General features: G+C 38.3%; 1 protein-coding gene across 1 annotated transcript in view; it reads left to right on the top strand.

The window, feature by feature from the left end:
* Nucleotides 1-23,790, top strand: part of Faf2 (Fas-associated factor 2) — a 62,854-nt gene that overhangs the window by 5,695 nt on the left and 33,369 nt on the right. Inside the window, exons 2-4 of the mRNA XM_083133829.1 lie at nucleotides 8,399-8,720; nucleotides 18,515-18,701; nucleotides 23,300-23,473. Coding sequence (XP_082989955.1) covers nucleotides 8,399-8,720; nucleotides 18,515-18,701; nucleotides 23,300-23,473 — 683 coding nt within the window. The remainder of the gene's footprint in view (nucleotides 1-8,398; nucleotides 8,721-18,514; nucleotides 18,702-23,299; nucleotides 23,474-23,790) is intronic.

The following is a 23,790-nucleotide window of genomic DNA, read 5'->3' as shown; positions in this document are numbered from 1 at the left end:
ATCCTCATGTATGTATTATCATGTGGGTAACAGTTCGGTATAGTGGAGATTGATTTCTTACTTTTTACAGAAGAAATTACTTGCGGAAATCATTTTCTGTAGCATTGTTGAGGTTCAGGAATGTAGTTTTTATCCTTTTCAACGCCAATTCATGTTTTCTTCCTGGAAAATATCTCTCCGACACTGAATTGCTGTTGCTGCCATTTGCTTTCTGCACGTGAACACGATGTTCCGTGTTTTAGATGACGTAACCTGCAGTAAGTGTTTCAAACTACACATAGTGTCTAGGATGCATCGTGAAGTTTTTAACTATGTTTGCCTAACCTAACCTTACCGGAAATGGTTTGTGGGGCTAATGTCGATGGTTTGTGGAACTAATGAGGTATTGCATAATTTCCAATCTGGCCATGGAATTAGCTATTTTTCGGTGAATAAGGTTAAAACACTGCATTCACACTCCAAATCGACAAAACACTGCCACATCGCGCGATGAACCAGTATGCTATCGCCATATTGTGTGTTAGAGAACCGAGAAAAGGCAGAACACTAAGTACTCGTAAATGTAAGAAATAGACGTTATTTCCGTTAGAAATTCATTATTACACCTAAGGAAATGTTCCGCAATGCAGAATTGTATGTTAGCAATGTAAAAAAGTGCGAAATACATGATTTCTAGGTGTCTCCACTATACAGAACTATAGTTTTTCTTGTATGTACGCATTGCTTGCATGATAGAATTATTTTCCTGTAGTTTACGGTTATTACAAGCATAAGAAAACAGTTTTTTCTTTGTGACGTTTCAGGAGAACACACGCTCCTTTCATCAGACATTTATTTTCATTTTGACTAAAGATACAGTTATAACAATGGTTAGTAATTTTTAAACAAAAAGAATCTGTTATATAACTGTTTTCTTATGCTTGTAATAACCGTAAACTACAGGAAAATAATTTTATACAGAACTAGTACCATCATGTGTTTTCTGATTGATAAGTGAAGTACATTGACAATATGATCATAATTATCGGAAAGGTTGTTGAAGATAAGGTTATCGTGTATTATTTTGTAGATCTTAGTCTTGTTGGCATTTCCTATAGAATTCCTATATGCAACAAAAATTTCTCCAGATGCTGTGTACTTATAAATGTAAGCATAAAAGCAGCATTTTCTGTGATACTATAAATCCGCCAGAAAATGACATCGTGGAGATCTGTTATGGGAAATAATGTACCTCTGTTACCTTAGCCTGAAGGCTATATGCACGTGATTGTAGCACCCAATAAATTTGATTCCGATTGTAATTTTACATTTTACTCTTCGAATTTTCATGTGTTCTTGTTGTATGTGTAGAATGAAATTTGCTACAAAGAGTTGTGAAAGTGAATATTCATAATAATTAACAGATTATATATTTAATTGAAGAGCACAAGGTTCAAAAGCAAAAATCATAATGATAAACATGTCTGGAAAATTTTCATTTTTGGACTGGAAAACCTCGAAATGTAAGGATATTTCATAATGAAAAAATGTTAGCAACCTTGAACCAGACATTCATTTGCTGTTGTCTTGATTATGGACTGCTGCTCGTGTGTGTGTGTGGTGCAAAGGGGTTTTGTAGTTATGTTAGGTATAGGACTCTTAGTATTTAAGCAACATCTCTGAATGCTTTCATGATTAGGTTAGCCAGACCAGGTTTATGGCTTTTAGCATCACATTAATTTCCCTAAATACTTTCAACATCTCATCATGTTGGTGCTGGTTTCAAGCATGACATCTGTTTGATCCTCGTTTTGGCAGTAGTCTGTGGAATGCCTTGTCAATGTGAAGCAGACATATTTGCATAAGGTATTTAAATCTTTTTATGGCTGATCCATTGGACTTTTCGGAACTGCAAACGGTTAATTTGGCCCAGGTTCCTTCTGTTTTATTGTGATTTCATCATGCTACAAATGCAATTTTAACATGGTTTAGTTTCGATTTACTTCTGTTAACACATACTGTGAAGTTTTACCGATTACTTCTAATATATTCTTTCGTAGTTAGGCTAGGCAGGCTAGGTTTGGTTCTCTTAGCATCAAAATAAAGTCCATAAGTGCACTATACTAAGGTTCCAATTTACTTCTACATTAATCCCACTAGTCTACGATACTTACAGTTGCTTGTCAACGGCTCAAAAAGTCACTTAAAACCCCCGGTACGAGGCCACTGCTGCTCGCAACATGGAAAAGGTGATGACCAATCCTTATCAGGCCAAGGGGGAACCATATTGACGCCACCCACATGGTCGGTGGCCATCTTGATGTCAGCCATCTTGAATTCAACTTCAGAATTTTAAATGGGAAAGGGGTGATATGATATTTCAAATCAGGCTAGAATTTCACGAGAAATTCATTGATGTAGGTTGTTTCGACGTATCTTTAACCAGTAAAAAGTTATGACTGAATTATTGTACCAATTTGCTGCTTTTCAAGGTGTTAGAAAAATGTGTCTAGGGAGAGAAGTTTGCATGCCATTGCACACGATTTTAATCGGATACATTCACGAAGAGCTGCGCATTATGAATGGTTGTCGCGAACAATTTACAGTGGGACGTTTCCATTGAATTAAAAGTCCTTCAAAGTGACAAGGCTAATGTTTATGTTCATAAGGAAGTTCATAAACAGAATATGCGACCCTTGTTATCTGATAACTAACTTTGGACAAAAACTGATTCACAACGTTCTGTTCTGGTGTTCCTCCCTATTGAAAAAACTGTGTAAAAAGTACCTTCTTCCATAAGCAAGGATGAAAAAACCTGTTTATTTAACAAACCAAGTAGCCCTAAGCATTTCAGGTTCCGTTGATGGAAAATTGACTAACCAATCATGTTCCACACAGCACGCCAGACCATTAACTTACCAGCACTAACCATTCAGCTTTGATCTGTCGAAAATGGGTTATCAGATAAAAAGCATCGAATATTCTGTTTATGAACTTCCTTATGAACATATACATTAGCCTTGTCACTGTGAAGGACTTTACATTTAATGGAAGCATCACACTGTAATTGTTCACGACAACCATTCATAATGCACAGCTCTTCATGGATGTATCCGATTAAAATCTTGTGCAATTGCATGCGAACTTCTCTCCCTAGACGTCACTTTGATCTCGATGCGTTACCGATGCACTAAACAAATTTTAAGGCATTTTTCTAACACCTCGAAAAGAAGCAAATTGGTACAAGAATTCAACTACATTTGGAGTAATCTGTCACTGTTTCTGCTCTTGCTAAACTTTGACCTCTCTAGCAGAAACCACATTGTGTTGTCACTACCTTTTGGTGGGTTAGCCAGGATGCAAATATGCTACACTGAAATGCACAAATGTATGTACAGCACACTAACAGGTACCAAGATAATTGTGTAAAATAAACTTCTTGATTAACATAAAAGAAGATGAGGAATGAACCACCTCATGGCAACAGTATGTGCGTAAGTGATGCTTTCAATTTGCTCCTCGCGGTCCTGCAGATAACATTTTCCTGGATTTTGATGGACACAAAAGTTATCTAGGGATCGCAAGCATGTTGAAGGTATAGGTTGGGTTGGACTAATGAAAAAGACTGCTAATGTTTATGTACTAGAATGAAATTCTTTGTAACTATTTATGTATTAGATTCATAAATGGACAGGGTTTTGTTCAGACTTCAGCGGTGTCACTAGGTTTTGCAATTCATTGATAACTATTTGTCTGACTTCTAATTGCAATATAATTATAATTTCTTGTTTTTATGTCCACTTTAGGCTCAAATAGGCTAATTGGGACTGAACCTACAGTTTAAAGTGTGATCTGAACCACTGTGCCATGCTCCTCCACTGGGTATCAAACCCGGGAACCCTTGATTACAATGTGACGATGTTACCACTATGCCATGAGGGAGGCCAGTAGTTGGAACATGACTTTCACAAGTTGTTTGAACTTCTTGCCTAAGCAAGTTTCCAGGTTCAAATCCCAGACTGGGCATGGTTAATCTCATCACCACAATTAGCCAAAAGTAGGAGATAAGTGATGCTAAAGAACAAAAGTAGAAGTTGTAGTGGATGTTAAGACATGTAAGCCTTTTTTTATCACATTGCCTTCCCTACCGTACATATACAAATATGTGTTGAACAAAAATTAACCTTTCAAAGAACACATCTGATTTTCTTGCACGTACCATTTTTTAAATGAAATTAAATTTAAGGCTGATATTTATTAGGTGGTAGATAATAACTGACAATCAGTATTGCCACATCATTCAATGGAAATGAAGTATCTCTGTAGTGCAACAACACTTTCAGTCTTGTGTCCTGTCTGTTTTTCATTGAATTGTTGGCATACAAGTCCTGATTCTGTTTCCAGAAGTCAAGTATGCACTCTTTGAAAGAAGGTGTGCGACGGCAGCCTCCTATTTGAAAAACGTTCCCCATACAAATGCAGTGCTATTACTTCCTGTCTCGCCATAAATGAGATGCATATTTGCCAGCTCCTCTGCGGTGTATGCAGCCATCACTATTGTGCCTGTCGATAACACCTATCAGTGATTATTGCGAGGTTTTCCCAATACGCCAAGTTCACGTCCTTCCACTCATACATATTCAACCGCAAATGTGTGATGGTAACCTGATGCATGGTGATGCTGATATCACAGTACTTGAAGCACGAATTGCAGCGACTGGTGCTTTCCTGCCAGAAGAAAACTAATGTGTTAAGGCCCCTAGCGGGAAAATACCAAAGTCAAGGCCACGTCGGCCTTTCTGCATGTTGGTATGTACAAATATCGACAACACAACATTGCCCAAATTACCTTGCCCGGGTCACCCATGCTAATCACTCCATAAAACCCTTCCCTACCCCATAACTTTAACAGACCCATTTGCTTCCTTTGGGAAATCCCTTCCACATCAACTTGACACATCTGCCATGTGCTTTTTTGAATAGAGCATGCCGTATTTCTTTGTGGAACGCTCTTCGCCGCGGTCATATGGTTGGCCATTGTGCCACTATTTCCTTGTAAACGTAATTTTCGCAATTTTTCCTACTTCAATAAATCTGAATGGGTGTCATTTTCGGCATTTCGTCACATGAACTTGTGTGTTTATTTTCACTTGTAGTATCACCTCCTACGCATTAGAAATAAACTTTAGAAACACCCTGTATATTGTTACTGGCTTTACCGGTTGTAGCGCAGTACTCTTATGCAAGTTACCAGTTTTTCTCACATTCCTACTTCAACACTGAAATTTTAGCCTTTTGCCGGAAATCGAATCGAGGATCATTGGCATCAAAGGCAAGAGTGGTAACCGTTTCCTGTGTCATTAAATGAGCTGGTAATTTTTAACTTTAAACACATCATATTTCATTTTGGTCTTTTTTGGTCATAAACATCCAATTTTCAAAATTTGCCAAAAGTTAGTTTTCAAAAATTCTTCACATTTTCCATTTTTCTTTTCAAAATTGGAGGACAGGCATTATGTGTCCTCAAAGAGTGGTCTTTTGTCCTGATTCCCTGCACATTTGGTCCATACAGCATTCATAGGACTGAAGCTAGATTTGATTGTCCAAATTTTTTCCCACATGGTGGCAATGCTGCTTTCCTTGTACGTTGTTATTATTTTCCCCCTTAAAATACTATCAGCCTATTTTCAGCACAACTTTGCAATTTAGTAGGAATGTACCACCGCTACATACATTTTTCCTTCACTTTGGTGTATTGTTGTGGCCGCAAGGACATGCCGAATACTTTTTTTTTTCGATGCTTTTCTTCTTTGGACCTTTAATTTTCATTATCTTGAGGTAAAACATGTGAATTTTACCTCCACTAAAAGCTGACATTAAAAAAATAATAATAATAATAATAATAATAAAAGGCTGGTTTCGCAACAATCCAAATTCCGCACCATAATTGTCATATATTTAACCCCACACTGATCTCCATATCTATTTTCCCTGATATTGAGAGCAATGTATGCGCTCGAAACGTTAGAAGCTAACTCCAATCTAACCTGGTTGGTAACCTGAGAACACCTGTTCGAATCACGTTGCCAGGAAAGCTATAATTCCTAAAAAGCATGTTGGTTGCCATTTGAAACCGCGATCAGTATAGAACAGAAATCAGTGGGGAACTGAGCTTAGGTCCACTATATGGTAGGATCCTGTATGGTAGGTATCCTGCTTACTTTACTGGAAGTCAGTATTCATGCACCTACTAAGAGTGACAAATTTTAGAAGAAAACAAAACCTGAAATTTCATTCTTTACGCCTCTTTAATTATCCTTGATCAACAAAAATTGCTTCTTTTTGGTGTTTTCTGAATAAATCGAACCTACTGAACATAATATGCAGTTCAAAAGACATAATTTTCTTTTTTAATAGTGATCAATGATGATATGGTGTATTTTTGCAAAGTTTGAGGTAAATAATTCCTACAAGAAAGAATCAATTTTTTCTCATAGGTATATCTTGGAATTGCAGAAAAATGTTATTGCTGATCTTGAAACTTTTTTTATAGTAATGGTAAGATCACAAAATGGCCACCACACGTTTTTCATACACTACTATTTTATGCTCATATGTTTCGAATGACATTTTTACCATGCAGTGAGGCACTTTTGTGAGGACACGTAGGGCATGCCTATAATTTGAGGGGGGACTCATGTTGCTTTGTACTAGGGTGAAGTGACTTCCTGCAATGTTCTTTTCAAGGCAGGGGTAGAAACGTATCATAAATCAGTGTTAGGTTGATCTTAACCATAGATAGATTTTACTTTAATAAGGAGTTTTATGGCTTAAAATATATTATGGTGATATTTCAGTGTGGCTAATAATTGTAACCCGTTTCTCCCACAACCAGGTTTGATTGATTGATTGATTGGTTTGGTTTATTTTACTTTGCTGTTCTGCCACTTTTGGATAATCATGAAGATGGGGATGAATGATGAAATGCATGAAGGGAGTCATACCCAGGCTGTGATTCGAACGTGGGACCTCGAGCATTAAAGCACGTTGTGCTAACCACTGAATGAAAGGTGTAGACTGGAGATTCCACTGATGTGTATAGCTCATTCGGGTCGTGGAAATTATCCCCCACTCCAGTTACGATAAAAATATGCTGTCTCAGAATATGTTTTGACATTAATTTTATTGGGTTAAAAGAAGTGCAATGCTTCTTAAAGCCACTTATTCTGTTTGTTTGAAGAGTTGGCCGATTTTTCTGGCAGTCGTGCTGGTCCAATTGTGATGGACACCACTGCTTTTATTCTCCCACGTATTCCTCCAGTGGAGTGTCATGTGTTAGGTGTCTTTGTGACATCTCCATCTGTTTACGAAGCAGAAAAGAATTTCTTTGCCTTAGTCGGTAAGGCATCTGACTGCCACATGGGAGACATGGGTTCAATTCCTGGTGTGGTTGATCTAAGGTCGGAATTTTTCCACCCTTCTCCCCACATAAATCAGCTCTGGGTCTTACCCAGTCTCAAATCAATGGGTAAAAAAGTGAAGTACTCCCCTGTACTTGGCACCATGCCATGAAGGCATATAGGGACTGTGAAGACTGTGGAGTTAGAGCCCCATGCTTGCTTTATTATGGCCGGATGTGATGTGATCAGCACCAGACCAATACCCACCTTTACCCCCCAGAGTTTCCTCCAGGTCCCCACTTTCTACGATGCTGGGTGGGTACCGAAGCTGCTTGAACAGGTAGAATGAGTCTGTTTCCCCCCGCCGGGGATCAAACCTGGGTCTCTGACATGGTAGTCAGATGCCCTAACGACTGAGCTTCCGTGGCTATTCATATCAATGGGTACCTGCGGGTTAAAGAGAGAGACAGCATGGTGCTGATCACGTTACCTCAAAAATTGCCGAGATCGAGAATGTGTAGGGCCCTACACCCCCATTCCCTAAATGTGCCTTCATGACATGGTGGTATGTACCTTTTTTCCCCTTACCAGTTGAACTGTGTGCTGCGCAATTGGTCGTTAGATAAAACTGTCACCTTTTTTCTTTGCTTACTTTTTGTCTCAATCACTTTTATATCTATCCAGTGGAATATGTGGTGGCATGTGTTGAAGTTGTCTTTGTTATACCTCCATTTGTTTACATTAGTAGAAATGCATTTATTTTGAATTTTCTCTTCAGGCACTGAGTGAACTACATGCACCACACGATTCATTCTTTTATTTTGGACCTAACACTTTTAAGCCGTTTTTTGTCCGCTATAATATCCATATAAAACATTACACCACATGATTGCTCATGAAAATATAACTGTCACCTTTTCTTTACTGCCCATTATTATTGTACAGCGAAAACAAATAAATAAAAGAAACATTTTTAAACTCAAATACTGAAATTTACCATAGTATTCTTTCCATTGCAGGATTTAACTGGCATCGTTGACATTGAAGTGTGCCGAGATGTGCTACAGAGACACGGGTGGGACCTGGAGGTGGCCGTTCAGAATCAGTTGAACATTAATGAAGGGATTCCCTTAGTGTTTGGTGACGCAAATCATACGCCGGCAGTAGTGAATGATAGAGCTGCTCAGCGAGTGTTCTATTCACCACCTTCGGAACAGTACAGAGGAGGAATAGGAGGACTATTTCGTTTTGTCGTTTCGATAGTCTACCAGTTCTGTTACAATTTTATGTCACGGTTCCTCCAGTATGCATTTCAGTTTTTCAGACCGGACCCCAGGAGATGTAAGTATGGAAAGATATTGTCTACATGTTGTTGAATATGTCTAAGAAATTGCAACATATTTGCATTTTTTTATTAACACTTTAACTGCTATGTGTATCAGATTATTACACCACTTGCAGGCAGCGTGTGTAGTTCTTATGCACACCTCCTTTGAAAATAAATGTGTGCATGAGTTTCCACGGCAGCCTGGAAAGGACATGCTGTCTTGGTTTCCAAGTTTTCTCATAGTTGGTATGGGAATCAAGTTTTGAAAGCAACTGCCTTATACAATACTACATTCTATACAAGTGTTTTATTAGACTATTACCAGTTTTTAAACTTGCCCTCTAGTCATACTTTTAAGTTTGTGAATAAACATTACATTAAAAAAAATCTATTTTGCTACTACAGGATGTGTGTTGTTATTATACACAGCCCAGGGAAGACAAAATTTTATAAAGTACATCATACAGGTCGTGTACATAATAATTAGGGCTGAGCTGATACCACATTGAACCGATACCGATACTCTCACCGATACCGATGCTTGAAAATTGTAATATTTAAAAGTTGTTCAAAATATTGAATAATATTAATGTATAAGTATTCCATTTTCATTATATGCATTAATTTACCAAGATTTTGCTTTAAAATATAATGAGAATATTGTTCATTTGAACTAAATTGTTTTTTTTTGTTGTTTTTTTGTTAATCAGACTGGACCTACAGTTTAAAGTGGGATCCAAACCACTGTAAAATGTGCCTGCACGGGTATTCAACTTTACTTTTTTACAAAGTTACTTTCCGATACCGATAAATCGGCATCGCTATCGGCTCAGCCCTAATAATAATCATAATCACCGTCAAAATAGCTTTAAACTGGCAGTTAGTGTTAAATTGAAGTTTTGTATAATTACATTTATGGACATAATCATTTGTATTTTTGTTTCTTAGGTTTAAGTTCAATCATCTTTTTTTGTTCTTGTTGCAGGGGTAGAGAGTGATCAGTGCAATCAGTAAAAGTTTTTTGTTACTTTTTGTTTTGATGACTACAATTTGTGAATGCATCAAGTGGCCATGAATTGATTTTGTCACTGAAGTTTTCGGGTTTGTCTCTCAACCTGGGCATGAGTGTTCTTTGTGAGTGTCACTTCATCAATTTCATCTAATCATCGCTTCTCTTCATCCTTGTGATTAGCGAAAAGTGCTAGAAAAGACACTAAGTGACAAAAATACGATGGTTTTAATTTTTTTTTTCTTTACTGCATTTTAGGGAGTACGAGAAGGCTGGTGGAGAAAATAATACAGTTGAGAGTGCTTTATATGTAACTCAGTTCTGCGTAATTCTGTTTTATACATAAATTACTGTAGGTCCCGGCTAATTATAATTTAAAAAACATACTAATTAAACCGTATTTGTACATATTGCATTTATATGTAACTTGGTGTTATACATAATAAGTTTTATAAAATACAGTTGATTTGTACGTAAGCAAGCTACAATAATGTCACAGAAGTATACATTTCTTGTCGTTACAAAAACACAAGGTGAGTTTCAAATACGAAGCATGATAGGCGAGCATGTTGGCGGTCGGTCTCGTGTTGCAAGAAAGACGAGTGCGGTATCACAGAGAAGGCAAGCAGAGCCAACATGAAATCAGAGGAGATAGATTTGCTGCAGTTGTTCAGAACATGAGATGCATTTTCTTTTGCATGTAATCATGATACGAAAGTACACACGTTAAAAAGATTCCAATAGGTGGCATTTGCTGTGTTCCAGGATGAAAATAGAACAGCGGTTCCTTCAGGGGAAGTTTTCAGTTGCTACTGGTTGGCCGTTGAGAAGGGAAAGAGGAAATGTTAAATGTTTAACCAGAAAGTAAACTTTATTTAGGAAGTGGGCGCTAATCTACATAAAACTTAAGAATCAAACTTTCAGATTCGTTAATTTACCACTTTATGACAGAAATAATCTGTATTACATATATCTTCTTCCTCAAAATAGGTACATTTATAGTATTTTAATAATTATATGACATGGTATGTAAATCTGACTTGTAAGTAATTCTTAGAGGCACACATTTTTAGTAAATAAAAAAGCAAAATTTTGGTACAAAAACAGTCTATTTCGGGTTCAAAAGTGGTAAATAAAATAAAATTTCTGTGTTATAGCTGTGAAAAATCGGATCAAAAGTGTTATATAAAATGACATTTTGGTTTTAAAATGACATTTTGGTTTGAAAATGATGAATATAATCCTAAATTTGATTTAAAAACTCCACTTATTACACAAAATCAACATATCCCTTATGCAGTTAACAGAGTATTAAGTTTATTTATGTATATAGGGTTCCATTTTTTTGCTTCTCAAATATTTACAGTAGAATTAATCAATTTTCCGTGAATTGCATAAATCACAGGAAAATTCAGAAAGTGTCACGTCGGTAAATAAAACTCCAAATTTCGTGTTTAACCTCTTGAATCCCAGCCTGTAGATAGAGAGCAGAATCCCACGACCATGCTATGCGGAGAGCATTAGGCAACACCTAGTGATAGTGCAAATCATCTATCATGTTGGTAGCTGATTCCATAATTTTTGTATTCAAATGATTAGATTTGTTATTTTGATTGATTTGGTGTTTTAAGTCCACTTTGTGCTGAGTAAAGCTAATCGGGACTGGGCCTACAGTTTAAAGTGGGATCTGAACCACTGTGCCATGTGCCTCCACCGGGTTACGAACCCGGGACCCCTTGCCACTGCGTCATCGGGGAGCCCCTCCAATGAGTAGAATTAACATTATTCAGTACCCCATCAGACACATGTAAAGGGACGTTGAAAAACAAACACAAGAAAAAATGTGAAAATCCAAACTATATTGAAAAAAGTGTCAATATCGGATGATCCGATTTAGCATACTCCATGTCGGCTCTCTTTGTTAGTCCATGCACACAAATATTTTACAGCATGCGAAAAAAAAATGCTTCAATACATTTGCCAGGTGTTGATAGTTCTTCAGCCACGACGGCAGGATGAAAATCATAGTCATTTTGAAACTTATAACACGGATTCTCACGTGCATCACTGAAAGGATCATTCACACATGTCCAATCTCCGACAGACTTTGCCTCATCTTCCAAAAGGAATATATGTGAATATTCAGACTCGCTACAGTCACTCTCCTCTTCTTCCGGAACATAATCCGACGAACTACTATCCTCCTCCTCCTCCCATATTTTTCTGCTTTTGTTTTACAAAATATGCAACAAAACAAATACACACAGGTCTCCTCAATAACACGGTTACGCACTTTCAGCAACAGATGGCGTAACGAGCATGCTTTGCTCATTGCTTGCGATAATCACATGCTCAAATGATGTCACAGCAACATGTAGACTTCGGTTCTTCCCAACCAGAGGCATTCGTACTTTTGCTTGGCCATTACCATGCAATAATATTTCCCTTTCAGCCAATAGTACCAGCTAAGTACGGGCCGTACGTAGTGGTAGGAGGGCATGCAGGCTTGACTACGTAGAGGCCATACGTAGTGGTAGTCAAGAGGTTAAGAGTCTATTTTGCATTTTGCAGTTCATTTCTCATCATTTCATGACAAAACAGTGTAGGAAAATGCACCTCACACCTTTCAGAAACATTAAAGATTAATGTTGCAATGTGTTATTTCACATTTCGTGTTTTCATCAAAAAGGAATTTTGCATGCCTCTAGTAATTCTCAGTTATACGTATAATTTTTACTTCATCTTGACATACATATAACTCAGGTTCAACTGTATTACTTTGTTGAAATACAACACAAAAACCGCATGATAAAAGATGTGCTAAAAAACCTCCTGTGCCTTTGACTCCTTCCCCGAGTCATCATTCATGACTGCAATTTGTGTTTGCAGAGAATGTGTACCATTATGGGAGTCAGCATGGCAAAGCTAGTGCTAGAAGGGATGGGAGAGCAATGGAAGAAGAGCATTAGATAAATGCATGCAATAACAATGCAGAAAACTATTGGGAATTTGGTTTTAATTCAATTTTTGTTATTTAGCATTGGTTTTTTGCCTCTTTTGGCTAATCGTCACGATGAGAATGAGTGAGGGTATGATGACATTGAGGAAAGGACATCTACAAAGGACTGCCATGCCGAGCCTGGGATTCAAACCGAGGACCCCTGGTGTTGTAGAGCATTATCCAAACAACTCTGCCACAAAAGCTGGATTGAGGAATGACGGGTTTTGTTAATAACTTCTTTTTTCTGCAAACTACTATCTGGCCATGCTCTCAGTCAAAAATATGCGAGGGATGGCCTGTGGAGATCTGGATCCTAGATAATATATTTTTTAATGTAAACCCAGTTCTTTAGAAATACTAATTTGTCACTATGTTGTAATTAAATTGGTCACTATTTGGCATTTTCATCAGTTAAATCAGTAATTTTGGTTGTTTGACTATTAACAACACCTGTTGTTTGATCTGTTCTGTTATACTCTCGCTTCTCGTCTCAACAACCCTTTTTAGTCTTAGGTCACCTTGATTCTCGAATCCACTACATTTTTTGCTAGTTTCTCTCCAGTTGATAATCCTCATCTCCAAGTAAGTCTTCCATCTGCCTCTGACTTGGTGTTCCTCCCTCTCTTCCCTGTTGTAATATTTTTGGAATAAAAACTTCAGCCATTCTTGCTAGATGTCTATATTTTTCATGTTAGATTTTGTTTTTGTGATTAAAACTCTTGAGAGGTGTTGAATGGCTGTATCGAAGCCAATGCCAAAATAAAAGTGATGTAAATCTTCTTGGGACTACGCTTGAGCCCACACCACTTCCCTACCTTTTACCATCACCCTAATTGTGACACGTATTCCTGGAACTGCCAGTACGTGAATTTGCTGTTATTTTTTTCCTTGTATCCATTCCACCCCTACATGCGATTCCTCGCCTTTTAACTTGCACACTGAAGTGCCATTTTGTTTTGAGACTCTTTTTTTTTTTTTCTATGAATGAAGAGTGCTTTGTGAATGGAAAGCACGGATGCTTGGATAAGGTACTCTTTATGTATTTTTTCACTGATAAATTGCACATTTTGGAACTCCAATTTCTTTTACCAAGGTTGAAATTTACTTTAACAATTATTTCTACAATATTTCGTCTTTCTTCTATGAAACTTTGAAAAAATCATTAAACATTCGGAACCATTACCACAATTTTTCCAGAAAGCTTTTCCATGTCCACCAATCGTTATACTGTGTGCAGAATTTTGCTTTTTCAGTTAATTACTTTTTCATTCTATTTGATGCATTCTCTAGCTATCTCAAAAGAATCATATTCTACTTTCAGCTAGCTAGTGTGGAAAATGTAGGTTCTTCAGAATCTGCAGGTAGAAGAACAAGGCGAGATGAGGTTTTCTGTTCCCATGGCATACAGGGGACCAAAAGCTCATATTAGTGATAATATCCAAGGGTACTCAGATACCAGGTGACCGGTCACCATGATCCTGAAAATTTTCACCTGGTGCCTGAATTTCCAAATTCAGTTCTATTAATTTTTTTTTAATATTTCGAATTTGCTTAAATGGAAATTTCAATTACCTTTTTTTTTTAAAAAAAATAACAATTACAGTATGTGTTTTTTGTATCATGTGTATCATTAAATTAGAGGAATAGACGTGCTATTATAAATTTTTGCACTGTTGCTAGCCGAATTTTAACATCTGCTGCAATATGGTAGAGTTGCCTGTAATTATTCATACTGTTACCAGTATAGTTATGTGCAGCTCCTGAATGGAACTGTTCAGATGAACGTCTCCACTGCCACGGGTTGTGTCTGAACAGGCGAACAATGTTTCCATGGCAAACTGATTGCCAGACTTGCATCTGCCTAAGCGTGGGACACTTCTGCGCATGCGCACCTGTGTTTCGACAGGATTGCAAATGATATTGGTAGATACAGTATGCGTCACCATGTACATAGCGTTATTTAGAATGGCCAGTCCAGTGCAAGAATTATTTACTTTTAATCCAATCTTCTATGAATTAATAAGTCAGATGTTTTCAGGTCACATTTCAACATGTGTAGCTTTATCTTAAGCTGCTCGTCAAGTCAACCTTGCAGCAGGTTTTATGTATCAATCCGCGCGAGAACTGAGCTCAGAATCTTCCGTGCCAGTCTTTCCTCAACCGCCGAGCTGCTTACATCGCAGACACTGAGAAAATCCACAGTATTGCCAACCGCACAACACATCAAAACCCGCATGCATGTCAAGTGGAATGTATTTTTGCTTCTCTTTGTCTCCTGAAACATAAAATTTTAAAAGTACTTTCTGCGCATAGATTATTTAATAAATGTGTCATTACTTAATATAAATGCGAAATATCTTCGAAACATGAGAGCGTGTGTGTATATTTCGAGCACGCAAAAATAAAAATGAACAAAGATAAAAGTAAACAACGATAGGCCCTCTTGAATTTAACGACAATTTTTTTTTTTTGGTTTAGAAAGAAATACATTTATGAAAAACGTGGTTGCTTCGTCCGCAATACATCCGTTCCTGTAAGACACACGCAATTCAAGTTATACCACCAAAAAAACATGATTTGTTATTGGTGATATATACAATCAGGTGCATTGTCTGTCGCTATTACTCTGGTTTCAATTTATGAATCACTTCACTAAACCAGGATTCAAATCTTGGTCTGTCCATTTCTTGCGGATAATCACCCTTCCCTTTCTTTGCGCGGAACAGTAAATATGCACCTTCAACAAAGCTTTCATTGCCGCCAGTGGGTGAAACAATAAGCCTCCCCTTTCCCCTCATCGTTGGTTTCTTCAGCCCTGGCGTGGTTTTGCATGCTGGTATCCTTCCATGTTTTATTCCCCCTTCCCCCACCCACCGAGTTGAAGGACGTCTCGTCCAAATAATAAACATGTTTCTTCTCACTGCGATATCTTTTAATACCGCGGAGATTCTTTTGTCGTCAAAAAACAAACAATCGTTTCCTCTTGCTAAACTCAAACAGCAAATCATTCAACACCCGTGATACAATTCGTGCGCACATTGACGGCAAATCACCTCACGCCCTGTTTTACTTTGATCTTGTTGCCGCAAGGAGGATTATGCATTCAAAACAACTTGCTTGTCTTTGAAGAAAATTTCCCTTCGGACGAAGTCCAAAATAACATTCGGGTAAAACCGCGTGCTGAACAGTAGATTCAGCCATTCTCGCCGCTCTACAATAAACATAGGGTTAAAAGAGTGGGATGTGCAACACTGGTATCGCCGATTCCACGCGTTCTGCAACGCATTCAGTCTCGCTCGACTCGCTCTAAAGTTTCAGTGTCTTTTCAACGCACTACACATTGCAGTTGGCGAATCTACGGTTCTAAGTTCGTCTGCACAGTGATTGCAACCAATTAAGTCCATACCTGCTAATGGATGTACTATTTTGTCTGTATATTACAAATTAAATAACTGTTTTCTTGCAAGTATGCAGTTGTGTCGGAATAGAACCCGTCTCAGTGGAACTATGTTCTTGCGCGCACGTTTGGAACTACATATGCGAAAACCTGCTGCAAGGTTGACTTGACGAGCAGCTTAGTTGGATTCATAGCTTTCTTGGGCCTCCCCGATGGCGCAGTTGTAGCGTCGTCGCCTTGTAATCAAGGGGACTCGGGTTCAATACCCGTTGGAAGCACATAGTGGTTCGGATCCCACTTTAAACTGTAGGTCCAGTCCTGATTAGCCTTACTGTGCACGAAGTGGACTTAATATTACCAAACCAATCAAGCAGTCATAGCTTTCTTAGACCATGTTTGGAGAAAAAAGCATCTGAATTATTTTTAGTTTTGTGTACCCATGGGCATATCTGTGTGATTCCTTCATTCCTTAAAGCACAATTGCCATGTAATCAAAGGGTCTCAGTTGACAATGCTGCATTGCAAGCATTGTGTTTTTCAACTTTACATTTCAGCTGTAATGACTACAGGCTGTAGTTATATCAATTATGTATGGTGCAAGTTGCCTATGTTACAACCAGTGGCGTAGCAACATATCACGAGACCCTGGACGAGATCAGAATGTGAGGCCCCCATCCTTTCTTTACACTTCACATCTCAATGTGAATCGATACAAAATCTTCAGGGGTACGTCAGCAATTTATCATATTTAAATATTATTGATGAAAATGATATTTAATAATTTCACTCATGCTAAAAATGTCTTTCTTTGCTTTCCGGGAGCTGAAATCTGAAGCTGTAGGAGAGGCCCATACCTTGGGGAGGGGCCATGATCCCCCTCGAACCATGATATATTATAATGTGAAGATATAAAAACCTGTGCAAATGAAATTGACAATATTTCAGATAATGCAAGAATTTCAATTTCGTCCTTGCATATTGAATGGGTAGTTTGGGGAGAGAGGCATGCTCCAGAAGTTTGCAGTCTGTAACTATGAGTATTTTGTGTTTTATAGCCATTAATACAGGTCAACAAGACATCCTGATTTAGTCGGGACAGTTCATTCTTTCTAATCCCTGTCCCAACTTTTTTTCAAACTGCAGTATGTTGTGGAAATGTTTGGATTTTTTTTATTAACTGACATTTAGACATGTTCTCCATTTTGATAATCATTGCTAATACATATAATTTAATTTATAAATATATTATTTTCTAACCATGGAGTAATCATGGCTGTTCAATGGTGCTGGTATACGAAATTAAAAAAAAAAATTAAAACATTGTTCATTTGCGGAACACACAACTATTCAAATACTTCTGAGAATTGAATGCAACAATAAGCACCAAGCTGTATGCCATGTGACAACCTTTGTCTGTAAACGACTGTGTTGCTGATGGTCGAATCGGGAGTGGGGGTGTATCGGAGAGTTGATTTTTTCAAGTTACTTTGGAGCAGAACATTGGAACTCCACAATTGCACAGCTGCAAAGATAATAGCTGGCAAATTGTTCATCACCATTTTCATTCTGTTTTTACTCTACACCTTGTGTTGTTTTAAGAGATGGAATTATTTTGATGCGAAGCTGAGTTGACATCTGCTTAGTGGCATTTTTATTTCAACCCATTATCATCACACTGTGGAAAACAGACTGAGTATAAATACAAGGGACATGCTACATATTACTTTGCCATTGGGTATACACTTAGCACTAGCTTCAATACTAACTTAACATTGGTAATCAATCCATTCCATTCCCTGATTATTAGCAGCTTTCTCTATGTACTGATAAGGCCTCCCTGATGAGTCATATTGTTCATCACCTTGTAATCAAGGAGACCCAGGTTTGATACCTGGTGGAGGCACACGGTGTTTCAGATTACACTCTAAACTGTAGGGCCAGTCCCAGTTAGTATATCTGTTCTGTGCGTAAAGTGGACTTGAAACAAACAAACAAAAAAATAACCTCGATGTACTGATTTTTTAAAAATTATTTAAGTCCATTTTATGCACACATAGGCTAATTGGGACTGGATCTACAGTGGGATCTGAACCACTGTGAAATGTGTCTTCACCGGGTATCATACCCAGGACTCCTTGATTACAAGCGATGATGCTACCATGGTGCAATCGGTAAGGCCCGATGTACTGACTTTCCGATCTGGTTATGTCATTAATTCTTACAAGTATCATCTAATATGTCCTATTCCTAATTAAAAGTCTTATGATTTGAGACACTCGGGACTTATACTGTATAAAAATGCAGGGCCGTCATGATCAAGCTAGCAGTTTCTGTTTAAATTGGTGTCTAGCCATAAGTTGAAGATTTTATGTCACTGACGATTGCATATTTCTTGTTTCAGTTGTAACAGATCCCCTGCACGATGTCTTATCCTTCATCCAAGAGTACGAGACCAAATATGGAAGCCAGCATCCTGTTTTCTACCAGGGCACCTACAGTCAAGCTCTTAGTGACGCCAAACAAGAATTGAGGTTCCTCTTAGTCTACCTGCACTGTGACGACCATCAGGATACAGGGAATTTCTGCAGGCGAGTATTGCAACTGTCACTGCTATTGCTCATAATGTTATTAACCTTAGCATGCCCTAAGTAGGCTAAGTGGGGGAAGGGTCTATCATGCCTACCACCTCTTGTTATTAAATTTTTCCAACTGTGAATGTTTTTATAAGAAAATCAAACATTGTTCCCTAGCATTTTCTCAGTGTTTCTGTATTACTTTTGTTTATAAAATCTGAAAGGTAATGTATAAGGGTTGCTCAAATGAAAGTGAGACTCTTGTTTTTTTTTCTGGAATGATTTATTTGTTGGAATATATGAACATACAGGAAGTAAAAGTGATCCATGGGTGACATCCTCTACACATAGTCACTTTGTCTGTTCAAGCAAGTGTCCCAGCACGTCACAAGGGTATGGATACCCTGAGCGAAGAACGTCCGTGGTTGACTGTGGAACCAATCTTCAAGGCGTCACGGACCTCAGCATCGTTGCCGAACAGGCGGCCCTTCATATGTTTTTTTTAGTGGCCCGAAGATGTGGTAGTCGCAGGGCGAGAGATCGAGGCTGTAGGGAGGATGGTCAATTACTTCCCAGTGGAAACGCCGCAGCAGATCACGGCACACCTTCTGCCTTCAAAAATTGAATAACTGCTCGCTGGGCCCGTTTGGACGAATCCATGTTGTGAACATGCTTCTGCACATGTAAACAACACACTGCACCGTCAGACCATACCAGGTATTCATACGATGTATGCTTTCTTACATACAACGCCACCTACCAGAGCAAACGGAAAGCTCTGCATAGATAAGCTACAACAAAAGTGTTAGTTTCATTTGGGCAACCTTATACAAAGGAGGCAAAATCCACATGGTGGTGCTATCAGCCCCTCCCCCTTCCGATATGTGTTCTGACATCACACTTTTGCCTGTAACAGTACAGTTGGTTGGTAATGATGATAATTACGAGGGTCGTTCAAGTCAATCGGGGACTTTTTTTTTTTAAGAAATAGAAGAACAAATTTGAAAGTGTGGTAACTGGATTTATTTTTCCACATAACCTCCTGCTACAGTTATACACTTATCCCAGCGTTTAACTAACGCCTGGAATGATTCGGCATAGAAAGATTTATCATTACGGCGGAACCATTGTAGGACAGCATTCTTCACTTCATCATCAGTGTTGAAATCTTTTCCTGCCAGGAATTCCTTCAGGGGTCGAAACAGGTGAAATTCACTTGGCTCTAAGTCAGGACTATAGGTTGTGGGGGTGGTAATATTCCCCAGCCGATTTCCTGGAATGTGCGTTGACCGGTATGCGGTCATGCATTGTCTTGCAAAAAGAGAACACCCTTTGTGATGAAACCCGGACGTTTCTTCCGTAAACTCTTATGCACATCATGCAGAACACACCAGTAATGCTCACTGTTGATCGTGACACCATGGGGTAAAAAATCAACGTGAATAATCCCCTGTTTATCCTAAAAGACACACTCCACGCGCTATATTTCCCAGGAATGACTGCCGTGGGCTGTGATCCACCACGACCGGGATCGTCAGTAATAGAGATACGGCCATATTTGAAGCGCTTACACCATTCAAATGTCTTACTGCGACAGAGTGTCTCATGACCGTACTGACCCTGAAGTCTTCTGTAAATTTCAGCAGCTTTTCTGTCCTCGTTCACTAAAAACGTCATCACAACACGATGTTCCATGTAGACGTTCACACTGTTGTCCGCCATCTTGAATAACGGTCTATTGAGAAGCGTGGGATATGAGCACCGCCTACCAGTAACAGCACAAAGTTGCCAGTTCCTACTGCATACAAAACCTCCAGCCTAGGCATCTATTTAAACCTGAAAAAAAAATAAGTCCCCGATTGACTTGAACGCCCCTCGTATAAGTAGTGATCAGAACTTTAGGTAAATAAATGTTTTTTCTGCGATAAGATAGAGACCCTCGTTTTTGCCAACATTCTGATCATAGCCTTATATGTCAACACAGCAAATTTTATTTTACATAAAAACACATGTTTTCCAGTTTTCCGTATGTAATACATATTTTGCAAATTTTCATTTTAAATACATAAAATGGCTCATTGACTTCAGCTACCTCGAATTCCTCAAAGGAAAAATGTTTATTCTCCGCACCTCTTTCATATCGAGAGTGTTAAGTTCGTTTTGTCTTTGAACACGGTCTCTGGCAGACTTCTGGTGCCTCGCCTACGATCCTATTGGGGGAAAATATTACCCCCACTGGATCTAATGCACATGTGCTAATGTCTAAATGTACATAAATTTTTATGAAAAAACCAAGGTTTTCAAACTTTGTGCCAAATTGCACGTGTTTTGGAAGATGAAGTAGAGGAAGCTTTGGAAAACTTCAGCGTTAGTGACATTTCGTGCTTCAAATATGCAAGAATTGTTTCTCACAATTTTTCTCACAATATAAGATGCTTTTTAGAGATAATCATCACAGATTTACAATAGAGAAGTTGGAAAAAAAACTATTGTGATCCACTGCAACTCTTCCAAAAAATAGCTCGCTAAGAGGTAAGCATTTAGAAACTTATTTCAGGTGTTTAAAATGCATGTAATAATTTGTTTTTGGTACCAAATGTTTTTTTTTATTTTTGTCACATATTTTCCTGTTTTTATCACATATTTTCAACATTTATGACACATAAAAAAATAAATATTTCTGAGTTTTTTAGCACATAAAGTTCCGTTCCCTAATTATAAGTATGGAATTTGGGACTCTTGGCCACAAACAAAGGGGAAGTGAGATCCAAAAAACATTTACTGTTTGAGTGTTGATTCTCTCTATTGATCAGGATTGAGCAAGGTAGCACTGTTCTGAAATTAATTTGTTTCAACCACTTCAGGTAAGGTAGCATTTAGGTCCTAAATAGGCCATTATTTATAACACTCGGAAGCATTGGAAAGAGGTTCTTAAAGGGAAGACATCTCCCTCCCCCTGAGTATTTTTCTTTCTGATGTAATCTTCAACTTTTGCATTTATGCTTTAACACTATCTTCACCATATCTTTAATAACTATCCTGTTTTTTTACTTTTCCCTCGAATTGTCCTTTTTAAGATGGTATATTAAAATCTACAAAATATAATATCTTTCTGTGAAATTTCATTTTATACCTCCTGCAACAGCGGGAGGGGTCAATTTGACCCCTGTAAATTTTCATTTATGCGTGCAGCAATATCAGCATTAGTATGCGGTTTCTGTGTCATTCTGTCTTTAGCATGTTCCCACTAGTCACAGTTTACATGTTATGTAGGTACTCTTCTTGGCAGTGGCGGCCGGCGGCAACTATGATGGGTAATGCCAACGTGATCAAGAAATCGAAAAAACAAACAAAAAATAAACTCTGCAATGTCCCCCCTTCCCCCTTGACGTTGCGCCACTGGCCAAGATGTTCATCCTCGTTTGGTAACGTGGAATAAAACGTGTGTTTAAGTAATAACGTTCTAATACGATTCATCTTCACTCACTAACCTATCTTTATACACTACAGGATACTTCCCTAAAAATATAACAATTACAAGAGGAAAGAAAAAAACAGCTCCTATCACCTTCTATTCCCCCATGCACACGTATTCCAACTGGATGTCGAAAATATCTTTGTTACGAAAAGAAATTGTCAAAATGCCAAAGGAAACTCGAATCATCATAGGATTTTTTACTTTTATATTTTAAAAAAAAGTCTGGATGGCCCTCTTGGTGCATCTATCTATTATCAAAAATGTTCATTTAGCTTTGGAAAAATACTAGGTTCGTTTCTCCAAAAGTAGGCAGAAATTACTTCCCGTCTTACAAATCAGTCGTATTTAGCGACTTTTCTCTGAAGGTGGCAACTGTGTCAACACTGCGAAAGTTCCCTCGCTGTGCCAGGTGAAGACGGGCATGGTTTCTTATGGGCTAACCCCGCCCCCTGCCACTTTGTTCTGAGCTCATGGTGGAAATGTTCCACGCGGAGACTTCTTCAACCCTCTGCTCGTGTGCCAACTTGGTTAGGTCTATGGGTTAGGCCAGCTCTTGGGTGGCACGGACTGTTCCCTCGCAAGGGTACGAACGAAACAGCTGGCGTTGCAGTGAGGAGGTTGGGGCGGTCGTCACGTCAGTTTGATCGATTGCAAGATTCGAATCTCCTTGTCTGTAAACTATCAATGTATTCATTTAACAATACTTGGCGAGGTATGCGTTTCTTCTTAGGGTAGTGCCATGGCACGGCGGCTCTACCCTTTGAGCCGCCGCTGCTTCTTGGACCAGGATGGACGTCTCTGAACATGTGACATCAAGTAGCAATTTCTCGTAGTGAAATGTTGTGTATTCTGGATTGTTCAGTTGTTCATTATTATAATTTGTATTTGTAATCACCTAAACACTTTGATTATCATACATAAAGCACAGATAATAATATAAGTTAAAAATATGTTCCAATTCTAAAATAATTAGAATTTTTAAATGCATTTCTTACAAGGGGTCAAAATGACCCCTTTCCGCTATTCTAGGGGGTTACCAAATCCTTCGCCATTCTAGTGTTAAAATTCAAGATATATATATATATATATATATATATCAGATGGTAAAAAGTAATATTATTTATTTACTCTGCAGGTTCACTCTCACATGTCCTGATGTAATTGATTTCATTAACACAAACATGTTGTTCTGGGCATGTTCGGTGACAACCCCGGAAGGCTACCGTGTGTCCCAGGCACTGAGAGAGAACGGCTATCCGTTCCTGGCTGTGATTGTGCTTCGGGACAGCAGGATGACGGTCGTTGGAAGGTAAGGATTGCATTCTTTGATGGTGCAGTGTGTGATGGCATTTCTTCAAGATCGTTTGTCCAGTGATTAATTTATGTTCACTGTGGTTGAAGGAAATTGCTGTGGTAAAATATCAATGTAGATGAATTAAACTTCTGTAGCATTAAAGTGTTGTTCATTTCATCTTTTTGATGACATTTGACCAGCAAGTGAGACTAGAATCAAAAGAATGCTGAAGGTACCAATTTAATGAAAATTAAATTTTGCTGATAAAGTACTGAATTGACCTGATTACAAGTTGTTTAGATGGGTTGTTTTTGCCTGGGTTTATAAAGAGA

The sequence above is a fragment of the Lepisma saccharinum genome, chromosome 13 (assembly GCF_977018435.1).
Source record: "Lepisma saccharinum chromosome 13, izLepSacc3.1, whole genome shotgun sequence".
NCBI lineage: Eukaryota > Metazoa > Arthropoda > Insecta > Zygentoma > Lepismatidae > Lepisma > Lepisma saccharinum.
This window is presented reverse-complemented; position numbering and strand designations above follow the sequence as displayed.